General features: G+C 41.4%; 4 protein-coding genes across 4 annotated transcripts; all 4 read right to left on the bottom strand.

Moving 5' to 3' along the window:
* Nucleotides 1-7363: 7363 nt before the first annotated feature.
* On the bottom strand, nt 7364-8837 carry LOC147959856 (uncharacterized). The gene is made up of 2 exons (XM_087532964.1): nt 8548-8837; nt 7364-7781 (listed from the first exon to the last, which is right to left on the bottom strand). Exons 1-2 carry the CDS (start codon nt 8835-8837, stop codon nt 7364-7366), a joined length of 708 nt encoding a protein of 235 aa, XP_087389090.1.
* A 2475-nt stretch (nt 8838-11312) lies between these two features.
* On the bottom strand, nt 11313-11801 carry LOC147959855 (uncharacterized). Its single transcript, XM_087532963.1, has one exon. It carries the CDS (start codon nt 11799-11801, stop codon nt 11313-11315), a length of 489 nt encoding a protein of 162 aa, XP_087389089.1.
* A 3941-nt stretch (nt 11802-15742) lies between these two features.
* On the bottom strand, nt 15743-16192 carry LOC147959854 (protein FAR1-RELATED SEQUENCE 5-like). The gene has a single exon (XM_087532962.1). It carries the CDS (start codon nt 16190-16192, stop codon nt 15743-15745), a length of 450 nt encoding a protein of 149 aa, XP_087389088.1.
* A 208-nt stretch (nt 16193-16400) lies between these two features.
* LOC147959853 (protein FAR-RED ELONGATED HYPOCOTYL 3-like) lies at nt 16401-17334 on the bottom strand. Its single transcript, XM_087532961.1, has 3 exons — nt 17098-17334; nt 16880-16995; nt 16401-16743 (listed from the first exon to the last, which is right to left on the bottom strand). The coding sequence occupies exons 1-3, from the start codon at nt 17332-17334 to the stop codon at nt 16401-16403; spliced, it is 696 nt and encodes a 231-aa protein (XP_087389087.1).
* Between the last annotated feature and the right edge of the window lie 700 nt (nt 17335-18034).

The following is an 18034-nucleotide window of genomic DNA, read 5'->3' as shown; positions in this document are numbered from 1 at the left end:
TCAGGTACCAAGATGGTGTTACGATGGGGAAGGCAATCACATGTTGTGCTATAGGGCCTGTACTAATGTACCTTGACTGCCTTATCCGTGGCAAGACTGCGGAGCTTGACATGCGAGTCCCCCGCATATGTTTCATGGATCCTGTCAAGCTTTCTGATCTGGTTGATGCAAATTTGATAAAAAAGGCAATGCAGATCCAAAGACTTGGGTGTTTGGGAAGCTTCCGGTGAGTTTTATTTCTTTTGTGTCTTTGCAGACCTTTTTTTATTTAGGTATAGCTATTTCTGCTGGAGTGAACATGTGTCCCGCAGAGTTACCTATTTAGATTTTGTCATTTCTTAAGCTTTGTGAGGTTTAGGTATGATTTTTAGTACTGTTGTTTCATGTGTGGTTGAACTGAATATCTTTGCTAAACTGTCCTGTTGGTAAATACTAATAAATTGGCACTATCAGCTAAAGATTGATAGTCCTGTTGATTTAAATCTGTTAATATCATGTTTTATTTTTGCCTGTGTGTTGCATTGATTAATTAACTATTTTTCACCTTGCTTGTAGTGGAAAACTCAAGAGGAGGTTTTTTTCCGACAGTATAAACGGCCAGTCCTGGAGATGCCGTCGTCTCAGGTTCCCAAGTCTTCATCTTTGCACGATGAGTTGAGAGGTGGTCGTGGTGTTGAGGGTGCTGGTTATGTTCCCCCTGGCCCTAGTAATGCTAGTACTTCACAGAGGCAGGGTTTTGGTATTGATGTTGCTGTTTCTGCGTTGGAGCGCGCTGAGCATATTTTTAGAATTGTGTGTTCTGAGCTGCAAAAGGTCCCAACGACAGTTGAGCATCTGAGCTGTATCAGTGGTATCCTTCCTGAAGGTCATCAATTTAACGCTGAGGAAGCAGTGGACTATATTGAGATGGAGAGAATTTTAATTGGTGATATGTGTGACGGTGCTGCTGATCTAGTTCAGAGCTCGGTTCGTCTGTTGAACAACATGAAGCATTTCAAAAGTATGCAAGACTCTCGCTGCAAGCCATATGAAGAAAATGCAAAAGTTGTTATCAGCCAGATTGAGCAGGATGTGGCTGCTGCCATCGACAGCAGGGCTGGTGATGGTACCGAGGCTAATGTTCCTGATCATGAAACGAATGATGTTGGCTTGGAGCGCGCTGTTGATGATGTGAGTGAGTCCTCGGTGCTTGCAATTTTTACTATGTTGTTCTGCTGTCAGTATGGTAGTTGAACTTTCTCATCTTCATTTGTTTATTAATTTTTCTTCCATGCAGATTGAGCAGGATGAGGCTGCCGCCACAGACAGCAGGGCTGATGATGGTACTGAGGTTAATGTTTCTGATCACCATACGAACGATGTTGGCTTGGAGCAGCCTGTTGTTGATGTGAGTCAGTGCTTTGTGTTTGTATGCTTTTACTATGTTGTTCTGCTGTCAGTATTGTAGTTGAACTTCCTGATCTCCATCTGTTTATTAATTTTTTGTGTTGATGCAAGAGACCAGTCATAATGTTGACGCTGCTGTTGACCGTGGAGTTAATGATCCATCTACTGATAAATGCAAGGTTATTTTTTGTTTTTAATGTGTTTATTCATATTTCTTGAATTTTCATGCACACCAATGTGGTTTAATTCCCTGTGCTTATTGTTGCTAATAATAGCATTGTTTTTTTGTTTCATTACATACGAAATCAGGGTCCTATTGTTGGCGACGAGCCTTGTGCGCCTGTTGGTGATGTTGCTTTTAATGTTAGCAACAGCAAGATCGATGATGTTTCTGTTAATGCTTCTAAGGTTTTGTTTTTCTGTGCACCTCTCGCTAGTTTATTTTTGATTATTAGTTTTGCTCATATTATTCACTTTTTCTGAATTTTTATTTCTTCAGATGACTGATGTTGAGCGTGAGGCTGTTGTTAGTGGTGGAGATGATGCTCATGGTGTTCCATTGAGTAGTGGGCGCGATGTTGGTGCCAAAGTTGCTGATGAGGATTTTGGTGCTGCTAGCATACTTGATGGCAAACCGTTTGGTGTTGGTATTGCTGGGAATGAAAATCTTTCTGATTTTGAAGATTTCCCGCCTGGAGGGCTTGATTATGGTGATGCATTGCAAGATGCTTCTAGCGTGGAGGAGGTGCCATCCGAGGATGATGATTTACTTCTGTCGATTTCTTTTGGCCCCTTGATGCAGGAGGCGCTCGTGTTGTCCCAGGATTTTCTTTCCACAGACCCTGAAAGCGCAGCGATATTGGTGTCCTCTCAGGATGTGCCTGTGCCATCGTCAAACCCTGAAACTGGAGGCATATTGGTCTCATCGCAGGAACTACCATCGTCGTCAAACACTGATAGTGCAGGTAAGGACTTGTAAATGAGGTGTACTTCTCAATTTTGGCATTTTGGGCATGTTCACTTGTAGTGCTTGAACTTATTATTTTTCTTCTTTTTCTACAAGCAGAAAGTGGAAATGTTGTTAAGGTTGGTATGTTTTTCTTCGCTGTTATGAGGTTGCGCATGAACCGTGCAAAATGGTTAGTTTGGGATTTTGCCCGTACCATTTTTGTCTCCTTCTCTTTCTCTCATATGAGAATGGTTGTTGTTGCAGTAGTTTTAATTCATGTAATCTTTTGTGTTTTTCTAGTCACAAGACGATGTTTCAAAATAAAGAATGTGATGCCAGTGTTGGTTCTATTGCTAAAGCGTTTTTCCCCACTGGCATGCTCAACTCAGACAGTGCTGACGTTGTTTTATATTCTCTACGTTAGAAGTACCGAGACACTGACAAGTTGATAGTTCCTAAATGGGTGACGGTGAGTATTTTGCTTTTGTAGACAGGATGATAACTTGTTTTTGCCAATTTTCTAACTGTTGTTGTTCTTTTTGTACAACAGACCAAGATCCGTGATGGAAATATTGATTCCAATGTGCTAAATTGGTTTACGAGATCGTGCACTGATGGTTTTGACCAAGTATGTGAACTTGTACTTTTTGTACTCATGAACTAGAACTGTCATGTTTTCTTGCAAGTTTGGGAGGTGGTGGAAAGAACTTGAGCAACCTTCTTTTTAGCCCTGCACTTATGAATGATGTGTGCTTCTTTTGTTGAAGCTGAACTTATTGTCGCAAGGAAATTGAACTGATATGTTTGTTGCAATTTTAACTAGAGTAGCATATATTTATTTGTAGTGTTTTTCTTACTCAATTAAAACTTATGATTATCTTATTTTTTGTTTGTACTTCAGAATTTCACTTTTCTTCTATTATTTTATTGTTTGGAGGCTAAATTTTTTGTTTCATTATGTTTTGTTAAATTCATTTTTCCTCTGTGATTTTTTTGTCAGCTTCTCTTCCCTACTTTTGATCCGCCGTCCATTGCGGCTACCATGAAGCCTAGCGAAGTATCTGGGCATTGGTGCTTGATTGTTCTGAATTTGAGGTTCCGTCGTTTTGAGTGTCTTGATTCACTGTGCGATGAAACCTAGAGTGATGCAGTTAGATTCTTAAGGAATATGACAGATAACATAAAGAAGGTTTGGAGGGAGTCTAGCGTAGACAAGGCGAAACCGTTCTCGCCGGCGCATATTGATGGTTTCTCTTGCGAGTTTGTGCGGGTGCCGCAGCAGAAAAACACGTGAGTATCCGTTTTTAATGAGTTTTTGTTAGTTGTTTTTTTGCAGGGAGGGTGGTGTTACTATGTTTTCGGATTTGTGATGTACCCATTTTTTTTCTTTTGTTAACAGGCATGATTGTGGATTCTTTATGCTACAAAGCTGCAAGACCTATCATTGCCGAGAGGATGGTGTGATTGAAATGTTAGATTACAGCCACGAAGACATTCTTGACATTAGGAAGACTTTTCTGTACACCTGCGCAACTAGCAATGTGTTTGATGTTGACTTCCGTGGTTTGTTTGGCATCAAACCCTATGCATGACATTTGTATTTTTTTGCATCTTGTACTTCTTTGATTGGTACTGTCATGATTTATGTATTTGAACTTTACCCTTGATGCGGTCTTTTTTTATTTTTATTTTTGCAGGTGAGTGGCTGGATCTTAATGAGCATGACTACAGGATCTTTGGCAGCCAGTTCTCGGAGCTCGAGCACGTATCTATTGATCTTAGCCAGTGGCATTCTCCAGAAAAGACAAGGTCTGGTGTTCTTAAGGGATGGTTGGGAGCTCTGAAAGGTTCTACGGCTGCTTGTGTAGAGAGCCCCTCTACACCCAAGAATCCCATTGTGGAATTGATAGACAACGATGATGATGCGTTTGACAAGATTGCTGGCATGGGGAGAGTCACCAGGAGCACTGCTACTGCCAGGGTTTATCCCCACTTGCTAGAATAGTGGCCCGTAGAGCTGGTGGTGCTAGGAAGGATCCTGCTTTGGATTCTGGCAATGTTACAAGCACGAAGCGTGCACCCAGAGCTCCTATAAAGTTTTGCTCCCCTGTGCAGCAGCTTCATCCTCATAGATTCCCTCACCTGGACAAGGCTCGCAAGTTGTATAATCTGTTGCTTAGCGATGAAGCATGTGAGAAGTATGCCGAGTGGGTATCTCTCATTACGTTTCCTCTTCTTTTCCTCTTTTTTTTGTAACTGCTAGATAGATATGACCTGAATTATTACTTTTTATACAACTTGAACTGCTATGAATGCATTATCTTGCTTCCCCTGCTTTTTGTTCTTGTCCGTGCTGCAGCAATACATTCTCAATGATACCTCAGCCTGATGATAGCGTAACCAGCTTCACTGGGAAACGCATCTGGGAAGTTTTTGCACCTAGGAAAATAATGGAGGGTGATGTAATGGACTTCCTTATTGATGATTGGAAGAAAGTACCCGATAGAAATGTTGATTTTGCGTCTGGGAAAAGGGTATTGCTGAGTCCATATTTCATCACGGTAACCAATCAGATCATTTGTTTCTCTTAGACAAGAACGCCTTTTTTGTTTTACAAGTTTTGATAATACCTTGCTTTGTTTATCCTTTTCCCCTATCTATTTCTTTTTTTGGCTTTTTTGCAGGTTGTGCTTGACTGTACGTTTTACGGCGATGAAAATAAAGAGTTTAATGTGAAGAGTGCGGCCAGAGATTTCAAGAGCTATGTTAAAGATAATGAAGACTTGCTCAGTGCCGACCTTGTGAGATCTACTAGCTGATTTTTGGTTTTATTTGTTTGTTGTCATGCTAGTTTTTATTTTGAATATTTAACATCTCTTTTTTCGTCATCTGTTTTAGATCATGATGCCTCTATTCAAGCCTATGGTTTTACCAACGGATAAGAAAGTGAACCACTTTTCCTTATATGTCATGAATCGGTACCGAAGTAGCGTCGACATCCTTGACTCTTTACCTTATCCGAATAATCATCGTCCTTCAAAGAACACCTATCATAAAGACTGCGAGAAGATTGTGAGTGACATTTATTATTTGTACTGGATTAATTTTTCTGCATCTTTGTTTCTGCTTTTTCTTAGATCTGAAAATGTGTGGTTTCTTATCTTTTCTTACAGATCTCTAGGATGGTCCAAGTAATGAAGGATGTGTATGGTGATGCTCAGTACAATGCGAGCAAGCATCCCAAATGGGAGCTTTTTGCAAAGAAACCAACGTTTGTGAAGGTTCCACTTCAAGGGGCGAATGAATGTGGCCATTATACTCTGAAGTATGCAGGATCCTATGATGGTGAAAAGATCGTTGGGAACATTCAAGATAAAGATGTGGGTTCTAGTTGAGCTTTTCACTTTTCCATGTTTGCCTGATTGTGTATTCTTCTTTTTAATGTGTCATGATTTTTGATAATTTGTTTCATTGTTTTGCAGCCTCGTATTGTTGATTGGAAGGCCGAGGATCTGTATAGAGTTGTGTTCAACCAGAATAACCAGCTTCTGGTGACGGAGCTTCCCATGGAGTTTCAGCCTTTGGCTCCTGGTGCATAGAAGAAATGGTCATCATTCGCGTAGTGAAATGGATAGTTATGTGATATATCTCTTGAAAGCATTGTAAGCTTTGATTGTAGTGTTTGGATGTCTTTGATTTTTGATAGTTGTGTGATATATCACTTGTGTATGTTTCATTGGGAATTCATTCTAGTTAAGTTCTATTTTTTCTACTGAAGTCTTGTAAACTAGTTGAACTAAAAACACGTCTTCCCAAGTTCATTACGAGTTGTTGCTGGAAAAGTGAGATTTATCATTTATTTTCATCTGTCCCAACCTAGGTTGGACCTTTATAGTTTCTGTACCCTCTTTTCCTATACTTATAGTATAGTTATGTTAGTACTGAATTGTAATGTCGTTTAGCGTAAGGCTTTTAAAATTTGGTGTCATGATGGCACTTGTGGATCTAGCGTGAGTGGAGTGACGCTTCCTTGTTATGTAGAACTGATTTCATATAATGTAGTAGAACTGAAGTTTTTTGTGATTGAAATTATTTACGACCAAGTAGCTATGTCATCTCTAGCCAGATTTTATTCAAGTATAAGAAATTTAGCATGATTTGAGAGGCAAATTTTTTTTTGAACTTCTTGAATTGTAGTAGTTGAACTTCATAGTAAAATTTAAATAGTGGTTTAAATTAGCTACATTTAAATATGTGTCCGGGGGGACCTATTTTCTAGGCTGTGGTTCTTCTCAAGGCAATGTTTTGTATGATCATAGTACTTGCCTTACAGACTAAGTTGTACTGACATTTCAGTTGTACTATTAGTGTTATTCTTGAGTGTGTCAATGTTTTATGGAATGTGAACTGAAGCTTCCCATTCCTTTTCATATTTTGTAGAATGAATATACCGTTTTGTTCAAGTGTACCAGAACTCTCAGTCCTAGCATGCTAGTGGCTTGGAAATATGTACTGATTGTTCTTTGCTTTTCCTGTTGCAGTACTTAGTAAATTTCTAACTACTATTAGCACGATGCTTTTAGTAGTCCTCGGCTGAAACTTAGCCTTTTTAGTGTTCTTCTGAAACTAAAAACTGATTTTCTTAGTGTGATAGTACTACCGTAAATGTCTAAGCTGCACTGAGTGTCCAATTCTACTATTTTGCTGTTGTCCTTAGTTAGTCTGCCATTGTTTTTGTTTTTTTTGTGAAAATATCTGTGTATGATTTTTTGTTTCTGCATGACTAGTTTCAACTTCAACCTACTTCAACTTCAAATGATGGATGAACAAAAATAGGAAGCTAGCAAACTTGTTGACTGACATAAGCAAACGATGTACATGATAGAAATAGGCAAACTTGTTCAAACCCTGACACACATAACATAAGGTAGCTGGTTCAACATAACGAAAGAAAACTAAAAATCTGAAACAACAATATTAAGGACAGGAAGAAGTGCGAGCAACACGAATGCAGACTTTCATGCATCCTCATCCCGCGAAGTTGCAATGGTAGTAGGGGTCAGCTTCCTGCTCTTCTGAAATATCCCAACCTGTCACGATGTTATCGATTGTCTTCCATGACTTGTACGTGGCGTACGCCTCTATTCCTGCGTACGTGATGAGGTTGTCTGGCAGCGGGCTGGTCCCCCACTTTTTGTGTTCTCCCTTGTCCATCTTCTTCTTCATGTTGGTGTAGAATGGGTGGATGACGCCGACTGCAACATCGGCCAAGGAGTCGAAGTATTTGCTGGTGTGTCGATCTTTCCACTTGCGCTGCATGTCGATGAAGTTGTTGGGGTTGATCTCCAAACCAGACTTGTCCAGCATTCGCTTGTCGCCTCCAATGCTGAAACCGACAAATGTGTACAATTTCTCCTCCTGCAGGAACTGTTTGAGGTGCTTGGGCCTGCAAGGGGGGAGACACACATTGAAGGTTAGTGTTCTTTTTTGAAGATTTAATTCTTCTATTTTTTGGTTTTGAAAGTGATAATCCATGAGGCAGATGCTTATATAGTATAAGTCATGGATGAATGTAGTCCAGAAACTAGTACACAAAGTCCTGAAATTAAATTCAACTACACCATGTTATTTTTCTTTTTTGCTGTCTTCAGTGCTTCACCAAATTCAAGAATCATTTTAACAGATTCAATGATATATGTGCTGCTTGATTCAAGTTTAGTTTTCTTTTTGGTTGAATAAAAGACCTATACCAGCGCTTGATACATCTTTGAGCGTCAGCTCTATATCAAGTTCAGAAATTAATTTGAGAAACATGTGCATCAAGATATGGACCTATACCACTTCACCAAACATCTTTTAATACATCAATTCTATAAACTATACTAGTGCATCAAGATCAGAATCTATGCTAGCACATCAAGTTCATAAATTAATTTGGTGCATCAAGTTCAGTATTCTATAAACATTTTTTTCAGATGCTAATCTGGTGAAAGAATCCACTTCACGGTTTCAGAATTGCATGTAAGTTGAGAAACATGTACTCGTGCATACACTTCACAAAGTATAGTAGTTCATCTAGTTGGGGAAACTAGTTTAATGAAGTTTTTACTGAGTAGTACTAGTACAACAGATGAATGAACAGTAGTATGGGTTACCATTTTGTGGTTGCTGCAATGTGGTAAACCAAGCAGAGTTCCTCGACGCACAACTACAGGACTGCCACCATCTGTGGAGGTTCCTCATCGCTGGTGAACTCCACATCAACTCCGATGAAGCTCGGATACAAGCCGCCGCCCTTCATCCTGAGCCTGCTCATCACCTCATCGGCCTTGTCTGGTTCACTGGTGCAGACGATCTCCAGCGTCTCTTTGCCGTGGAGCTCAACCCCTGTGAGGGTTCTCGTGTACTCGTGCTTCTCGCCGGGGACGTGAACGTCGACGAGGTCGCTGCTCTTGCCTGACGGCTCTCCATGATGACACTTGGCGGATGGTTCCTCCGCCATCGCCTTCCTGCGGCGACTGTGGGCTTGGGAGAGAGAAGTTTGTTGTTTGTGTGTAGTGGAGATTGAAGTGACAATGGTGGTTTCTGGGAATGAGGCAGAGATGGAAGACAATGGGGTATTTTGCAGTGCGTCGACGGGGATGTGTGGGAGGCGGTTCGTCAGGGGCGTGGGTGTGGTGGTCGTGGGGGTGCCCGTTTGCAGTCCCTTGTGGCAACCGCTCAGTGGGTGGCGCGGGTGGTGGCCTGGAAGAAGCAACCGTCCAATTCAAATGGTTTTACTACTGCACTGACTTGTCTTGTCAAGCTGTACTTATGACCTGCTAAATCCCACTTGCACGTCTCAGGGGTGGTGATGACGGCATTTTGGACTGTTTAGGTGACGTATGCTTTGTGATGTTTTCCCTGAGGATGTTAAGTATTTTGTTTTTCCACTGAAGTCTTATAGACTAGTTTATCTGAAGATATTTTTCAGTGCCCTGGGAGTTGTTGCTCAAAACTGGTACTTATTTTATTTTCATCTGTACTTACCTAAGTTAGGCCTTTATAGTTTTTGTATTCTCATTTTAGTGCACTTATGGTTTAGTGCTATGTGAACTGAAATGTAATTTCATACAGCGTGCGGTTTTGAAATTTGGTGTCGTAGTAGTGTGAGTGGCCTGACTGATCCTGCTTTTTTGGTACTTACGTCATATGTATGACTGAACTGATTTTTTTTTGTTTTTTCGGTGTTTTGTGGGGATTGAAATTGTTTTACGACCAGACCGTTCGTTGAGGTGTGTACATAATTTATATAAATTAGAAAGTTAGCAGAATTGACAAATAAATTCTATTTGAACTTCTTTTATTTTAGTAGTTGAACTTGTGAGATTTTATATAAATTAGAAATTTAGCATAATTGACAAATAAATTCTATTTTGAACTTTTTGCATTTTAGTAGTTGAACTTGTCAGATTTTATGTAAATAAGAAATTTAGCATAATTGACAAACATTATATGTTTGAACTTTTTGCATTTTAGTAGTTGAACTTGTTAGATTTTATGTAATAAGAAATTTAGCATAATTGACAAACATTATATTATTGAACTTTTTGCATTTTAGTAGTTTGAACTTGAAAGTAATATTTAATTCAGTTTTTTAAATTATGTGCATTTAACAGATAGGCTATTAAGTTCTCTTTTTTTAGAGGTTCATTGTTTTTGTATCATATTTTCTCCCTTTATTTATCATCCGTGGTGCAGAGCTAAAATTATTTTTATTTTTATTTTTCGTATTCAAAGTTATTTCCTGTGAACTAGTATTTGAATTTATATATTTTCAGTTTCGAACATTTTTCTTGTAGTTTATATTTCTTTGCCTCGTCCTGTGGTTGGTTTAACTGGGCTTATTTGGTGTGGTGTTTGTAAACGATGTAGACCATTGGGCCGTTTTCCGGCCCAGATAGCTCGTCCGTGCGACTGTGCAGTGCGGCGTGCGCATGCGCTCTGGGTTTAGTCCCACCTCGCTAGTCGAGGGAGCTCCGAACCTGTTTATAAGCGTAGCCGAGGCTCACTGGTCGAACTCCTCTGAATACTTACCTAAGCGCTTATACACGACGCTCTCTCTCTTGACCTGTGGGCCCTGATCGGTGGGCCCTGCGTTGTGCGGATTACTAGGGATTCACCTATGGGCTCGAGTTCAAGTATCTAGCGGCGTCAGGGCCTGCGCCTGACCTTGGGCGGTCAGTTTTTTTGTTTTTTGTTTGTTTGAATCTAGTACTTGACTCCAGCAGTAACTTGGACTGAAACTTTTTGTTCTAGCTCTTGTCAGTTTTGTGTAAGTGTAATTTTAAGATGTACTTGCGTGTAGACTAAGTTGTACTGATAGTCCATTCATAGTAGCGCTTACGGACGGATGCTTCTATGTACTTTTTATTGTAGTAAGTATGTAATGTCCGATCAAGTGTACTAGTACTGTGATTCTTAATCTGCAAGCGACCAACATAAGTGTGTGCTGATGCTTCTTAACTTTTTCTGTTTGTAGTACTTGTTAATTATCTAGCAGCTACATATGAATGAGAACACTACATGGAGTACTAAGAATTTTTGCTTCAACTTTTGAAGCGTTGTTAAGCAACTCAAATTGTGCTGATTGTTCTCAACGTTATGTTTTCTATACAATACAAAATCGAAACTAGACATAGAGCAACGTTGTGTTATTAGTTGCATCATAACTAGTACTTTAGAGCAGCCACAAAGTTCTATTCAGAAGCTACTTTTGAATTTGAAATGATGTATTAACACCATACGAAGCTACCAAACTTATATAATGAGATAAGCAAAACATTGTACTTGATGACATAAATAAACTAGTTCAACCATGACAAGCACGACATAATCATAATGGTTCAACCCAACAAGAGCAAACTACTAGTTTGAAACAACAAGATAAAAGACAAGCACAAGCGAAAGTAAAACAAAGGCAGGCTCTGATGTATCTTCATCCCGCATAGGGGCAATAGGGGTGGTCGTAGAATTTCGCAGCCTCCCGCTCTTTTGCAAATTCCGAACCATCTGCGATGTAGTCGATCATGCTCCATGCCTTGTATGTGGCGTATGCATCTACTCCTGCGTACTCGATGAGGTTGTCTGGCAGCGGGCTGGTCCCCCACAGTTTGTAGTCTTCCTGCGTGTTGATGTTCTTCTTCATGCCTTTGTAGAATGGGTGGATGACGCTGGCTGCAACATCAGTCAAGGAGTTGTACTCTTTTCCGGTGTATGGTACTCTCCACTTGCGCTGAATGCCGATGAACTTGTCGGGGTTGATCTCCAAACCGGACAACTTCAGCTTCTCTTTGTCGCTTTCAATGCTGAAACTGGCAAATGTGAACAACTTCTTATGCTGCAGCAACTCGTTCAGGCGCTTGGGCCTGCAAGGGGAGAGACATTTTTGAAAATCAGCATTACTTTTGATGTTTGAATTATTCATTTTTGTTTTGTTGTACAAGCGATGAATCCATTAAGTAGATGTTTATGTAGCATAAATAATGGATGAATGTACTTCATAAATTAGTAAACAAAGTTCTGAAATTAAATTAAGTACATCATGTTATTCTTCTTTTTTGGATTATATATAGTTTCAGTCAATGTTGTATGTTCTGCTTTGGTACTAGTTTAGTTTACTTTTGTTGAATAGGATAACACATAAACAGTGCTTCACCAAGTCCTTAGTTTTGTTCTTATGAGAATAACATTAGATCAAGTTCAGAAAATACTTCACTACATCAAGTTCAGAAACATCTTTTTAATACATTGAGTACATAAACTGCACTATTGGATCAAGTTCAGAAACTAGACTAGTCAGTCAACTTCAGAAATTAATCTTCCGCAAGATTTTCCAAATAGTAATCCGATGCATCAGGTTCAAAAATACATTTATAGTGTAACTACTTGAGAAAATGCATTAGTGCATCCACTTTTCACAAGCCACACTAGTACATCTAGTTGGGAAACAAGTCTGATGAAATTTTCAGGATATAGTACTAATAAAACAGATAAACCAAACAGGGCAAATGAGTAGGATGGCTCACCATTTTGTGGCCGCTGCGATGTGGTACACCAAGCAGAGGTCGTCGACACACAACTATAGGACTGCTGCCATCTGGGGAGGTTCATCTTCGTTGGTGTAGTGCACACCAACACCGATGATCCTACGAAGCATGCCGCCAGCCTTCCTCCAGAGCCTGGAGATCACCTCGTCGGCCTTGTCTGGTTCGCTGGTGCAGATGATCTGTAGCATCTCCTTGCCGTGGAGCTCAACCTCTCTAAGGGTTTTGGTGTACTCGCGCTTCTCGCCGGGGACGTGAACGTTGATGAGGTTGCTGCTCTTGTCCGACGGCTCGTCTTGATGACGCTTGGTGGACGGTTCCTCCGCCATCGCCCTCCTCCGGCGGCTGTGGGCTTGTGAGAGAGAAGTTTGTGGTTTGTGTGCAGGGGAGATGGAAGGGCAATGGTTGTTTGTGGGGATGATGGAGAGATGGAAGAGAATGGGGTTTTTTGCAGTGCGTCGACGGGGATTTGTGGGAGGCGGTTCGTCGGGGGCGTGGGTGTAGTCGGTGTAGTGGCGTTGGGTCGCCGTTTGCAGTCCCTTGTGGCAACCGCTCAATGGGTGGCGCGGGTGGTGGCCTGGAAGAAGTAACCATCCAAGTCTAATGGTTTTTACTGCTGCACTTACTAGTCTTGTCAAGCTGTACTTATGACCTGCTAAATCCAACTTGCAGGTCTCAAGGGTGGTGATGACGGCATTTTACTGTCGCACTGATTCGTCTTGTCAAGCTGTACTTATTGGCTGCTTATCCCACTTGCATATGTCAGGGTTGGTGATGATGGAGGTCTGTAGTCCTCTACTGTGGTACTTGGACTGGTGATTGAAGTGTAATTGAACTTACCAAATACCAATGAGACTATGTGTGATGCTAATGTTTTTTAAAATAATTTTTGTATTTTTTAAAGGATTGATTATATCAAGATAATCTCTGAGTATTTTTTACAGATAAATTAGATTTTCATCAATACAGAATGTATTATATTCGCATTTTTGTTTGAGGTAATTATTTTTATGTACTGATGGTCTTTCTGAATTGGGACTGGCAGAAGCAGACATAGCTTTGTTTTTTTCAAAACGATGTTTTTTTGAGGTGTTCATGGGTGTGTTTGTTTTACTCTGCCTTTGTACTGACGACTGGTTGACAGTAGTGTTTTTCGTCAGCACAAATGTATTTATGACTGCATTCAAAAGGATTATCAAATGTTTTACATAATAATGTGACTGCTCCAGCGGGCACAAATCACAAATTATATCAGTACTGATGTGTACTCTGTCTTTGTACTGACGACTGAGAACTATCAGTACTGATATACTATAGGAGTTTAAATTTTCCTTGACATATTTTTGCTGATGAGTTACTGGTCGGCAGTAGTGTTTGCATCAGGTAAATCCAGATAATTTTTTTTCAAACGTATTTGTGACTGCATTCAAAAGGATCATCAATTGGTTTACATAATAATGTCACTGGTCCAGCAGGCACAAATCACAAATTATATCTTAACTATAGTACTGATCGAGAAATCGACGATAAAGCTAAATAAGTTTTGGTAACGATAGTGTTTCTGAAATATTTCCTCATTGTGTGCCGAGGCAACTGAGACCACTATGTATTGTTCAGTTGTTCAGCCTTGAGCTTCTCCTAACTGGCCCCGAATGTTGTGCCTTGCCGGCACCCTTTCCTGGTTGAGCCTTGGCAACTTCATCGTTAGTTTCAGTTTCCTCGTCCCCGACAGTGTCATCTTCATTGTCTTCGTCTAATTGGTCGTCATTCTTGTCAAACTCTTCTTCTTCATCGTCTTCATTTGATTTTTTAGAACTCTGCACCTTGCCCTGTGTTTGTTCAGCGACAATGACCTCCTTGCCCACTTTGCACGTGCGGACATTATGCCCGTCAGTTCCGCCACCCTTGCGGCAAGTGTAGTTGTTACGTGTGTTGTCTCCATTGGTAGAAACCTGGGTGGCTCCAATCTGTCCTTGCCCACTTTACACGTGCAGACATTATGCCCGTCAGTTCCGCCACCCTTGCGGCAAGTGTAGCTGTTACGTGTGTTGTCTCCATTGGTAGAAACCTGGGTGGCTCCAATCTGCTTGTGCTTGTTGGCAGTGCCATCTATGCGTAGTGGGCATGTGCGGTAGTTATGGTTGCTCACGACGTTGCAGAATCTGCATGCCCTTATCCCGAGAGGTTTGCCGTCCGGGCCAAATTCCACACGCTTGATGGGGCGTGGCGGCTTTTTGGCTGCTACTTTCGCTGCCTGCGTCTTGCTCTTCCTCCCCTTTGTGTTTGAGAACATGGGTGGTTTAATCACTCTTTCATGATGCTGCTGGTAGGATGTGTTGTTGTCATGTCGTTCGCCTACAGCACCATCAAGCTCATGATCTCGCATGTGAGCTTGTTGGTGATCTTGAGTGTGCACATGGGCAAGCTCTGGTTGTTGCTGCTCCTCTTCCTTGTTGTCGAACGGGTCAACAGCTCCCATATGATTCATCTCGGATAACATTGTAGCAATATCCTTCTCAATGGCATCATTTTCCGCCACACCTCCATTTTCAGTAGAATGCATGGCGTCAAGTTCTTGTTAAAGTTTGTCCATGACGACCCGCGACCTCGCCATTTGCTCTTGGCTTCTCAAACTTTTTCTGTGCACCCTCATGTTGAGCGTCAGCAGTGAGCTTTCAATGCAGTATTGGGATGCCTTGTTTGACGCTATTGTCCTCAAGTTATTTCTGTCGAATGTTGGCTGGATGTTCGGGCGTTTGGTGTATCTCCTGAGGATATATTTTCTGGAACGCTGGGAGCCTTAATTGTCTGCATCATGCACAAGACATGCACACAGAAAAGACCTGTATTTTGTTTTCGGAAGAGGTGCATGTTTTTTGTCATTTCATTCGAACAAAAACTTTGCAAATAAAGTAGTACAGTATGTAACATTTTTTTGCAGTCCTCACCTGTGTGGTCCCATAGCCTGCACTCGCACTCATATGTTTCTCCCACAGGGTCTGCAACCACCTGGAACGCATGCTGAGACCATGCAGACAGTTTTTGCGGGTTGTTGTAGAGCACGAGGTACTTTGTGGGCTCTTCCCTCTCTGTCGTCGTGAAGAGTGTGCTCAGTTTTAGCCTTTTTTATCTCGCTGTACACAGCTCGCGAGTAAGCCTTTGCCATCTGGGTGTCAAACCCATAGAAGGTCAGTGTGTTTTGTTCCTTTTGCACATGCAAGAATGATGACCAAATTGTTAGTTTTCTCATAGCAAAAACTTGTCTAACTAATAAAGTTTTACTTTAGTAAGCATGTTTTTTGTCTCACGATAGGTGATAGAGCTATACCCTGTTACCCATTGTCTCTTGGTTCTCTGTCTGCCTCCTGGTTTTGACGCAGGAGTTTACCTGGCTGACAAACCGGTGTAGGTTTTGTCTCTCACTTACAAAGTTTTTCTTGACTACATAGTTCATGCTCTCACTTCGCTGTGTGGATGTCATTTTGGCGCAGAAAATTTCTTTGAAGTAGGGTGATATCCATTTCTCACGCTCGTTCCACATAGCCAGCATCGTGGCATCATTAGGGAGGTCGTACCTATCGATGAGTCCTTTCCAGGCATCCTCAAACTCAGTTGGCATGAGGGGCCTATTGAGGATTGATGTGAATTCTTCTTTCAAGTCTTCGTGCAGGTAGTACAGGTATGCGAGGTGTTCCCTGTACTTCTTCATAATGTGCCAGCGGCACATCTTGTGTACTGTGTTCTTGAAATATTTTGGTATCGCCAAAGCCATTGCTGGGCACTGGTCTGGTAATGAGAAAAAAGATGTGGAGTGGTCAGCATATGTTGGTGCATATATACAAATAGAACTGACACAACATTTTTTAACGTGTTATTTTCCTTTTAGTTTTTTGGGGGAAGGGGGTGGTGGTGGTGGTTGGGGGTGGTTTTCACGGTTGTACCTGTGAGGATGCATGTAGGAGCCTTCCCTCTCATGCACCTTAAAACGTCTTGAACAGCCATCTGAATGATTCTGCATCCTCATCTCTTATCAGGGCGAAACCAAAGAATGTAGTCTGAAAGTGGTTGTTAGTACCGACAAACACCCCAAGTGGCATATGGTACTTGTTGGTCTTATATGTGGTGTCAAATGTTACACAGTCACCGAAGTCCTGATAGGCCCCTCGGCAGCTTGCATTCGCCCAGAATATGTTCTTAACTCTGTCGGACTCATCGAGTTGCATGTCACAGAAGAATTCCCTGTTTATAGCTTTCATCTCCCTAAAGAAGTTGACAGTCTTTAGGACATCGTCCACATCATCCATCCTTGAATTCTTTGCTTTCCTGGATATTAAAAGTGAATAGTCATTCAAAAATGCATGTTGAACTGGCGTCAGGTCATGCGTTGCATAATATGTTTGTACTGACAGAGGAAAAAAGACATAGGCGGTTTATGGGAGGAGAACAAGTTTGTACTTACAGGTTAATCAGGTCTTTGGCATTCATTTTGAGGAAGTAGCTACCAGGGTCATCACCGCCCAGTATGCTCATGATTTGTGCGTGTTCAATGCCTTTGAACTGTAGGTACTTGACGTACTACAAGATTGTTTTGTCAAAGTTTTTGTGGGAGTGCAAGAAGACAAGCATTTGTGGAGTGAGCTATAGCCTGTGGTTGTGTTCCCAGACTATCTCTTTTACGACAAGTGTTCCATCCTTTTCAATATTCAGCCTCATTTTAGCCCCGCAGTTAGTCCTGGCTGTCGTTTTGTTCCACTGTCTATTTGCTTCAGACACCTTCGAATGATAGACTCCATAGCACGTGCAATAAAGGTAGGCTCTGGTCTTAAACTTGGAGCCTTCCCTGACAGCAAAACCCCCATGCTTCGCATAGAGGTTGTAGAAGTTCTTTGCTTCTTCAAAAGTTTCAAAGCGCATCTCTAGCCTTGGCAGAACATAAGCTTCAATGTTAGGTGGTTGCACGCAACAGTGAGCAAACAAAAACGCAGTTATGAAAATGTTAGATGGGGTGGTCACAGTACCATGGTATGAACTGTGCTTGTATGGTTTTTTTCTATATGGATACTTACATGTGTATAGCTCTGTGCTGCCTCCGGTGTTTGCTGTTCATCCTGGTGTATGGGCGCGGGTGGTGTCACCCTTGGCACATGCAGCAATGCATATCTTGGAGGGAGCAATGTTAACGAAGATCTTCGTCTCTCATTGTACGGCCGTCTCCCCTCAGATTCATTGTGAGGTTGCTCCTGTCTATATGGCTCATATCTTGTACTTTGGAACCTGCTATAGCGGCCAAAATTTCTGTCTCTTTGGCCTGGTCTTCCCGTCGCAACCGCTTTTGCGGCACGGATGATTGATGTTGACGGAGCGACTGGTGGAAGCCTTGTTGCAACCCATCCACGGTTTCCTATCCTTGTCTTTCTGCATGCGCTAGGGAAGGAAAACATTTGTTGTTGGGGATATTGTTGGCCTTGTTGCAACCCACGAGTGACAAAGCTTGTATTCCCAAATATTGGTGCTTGCTGCATAGAAGAACATGTCCATGCTTCTGATGATTCCGGTGTATCTGGAAATCTGCTTGTATTGTTGAAGTATCCAAGTGGTATTTCTGGTGTTACCC

This window comes from Triticum urartu, chromosome 7A (genome assembly GCF_056163025.1).
Source record: "Triticum urartu cultivar PI428250 chromosome 7A, HENAU_Tu73, whole genome shotgun sequence".
NCBI classification, from domain to species: Eukaryota; Viridiplantae; Streptophyta; class Magnoliopsida; order Poales; family Poaceae; genus Triticum; species Triticum urartu.
The sequence above is the reverse complement of the archived record's forward strand: the minus strand, read 5'-3'. Positions and strand labels throughout refer to the sequence as shown.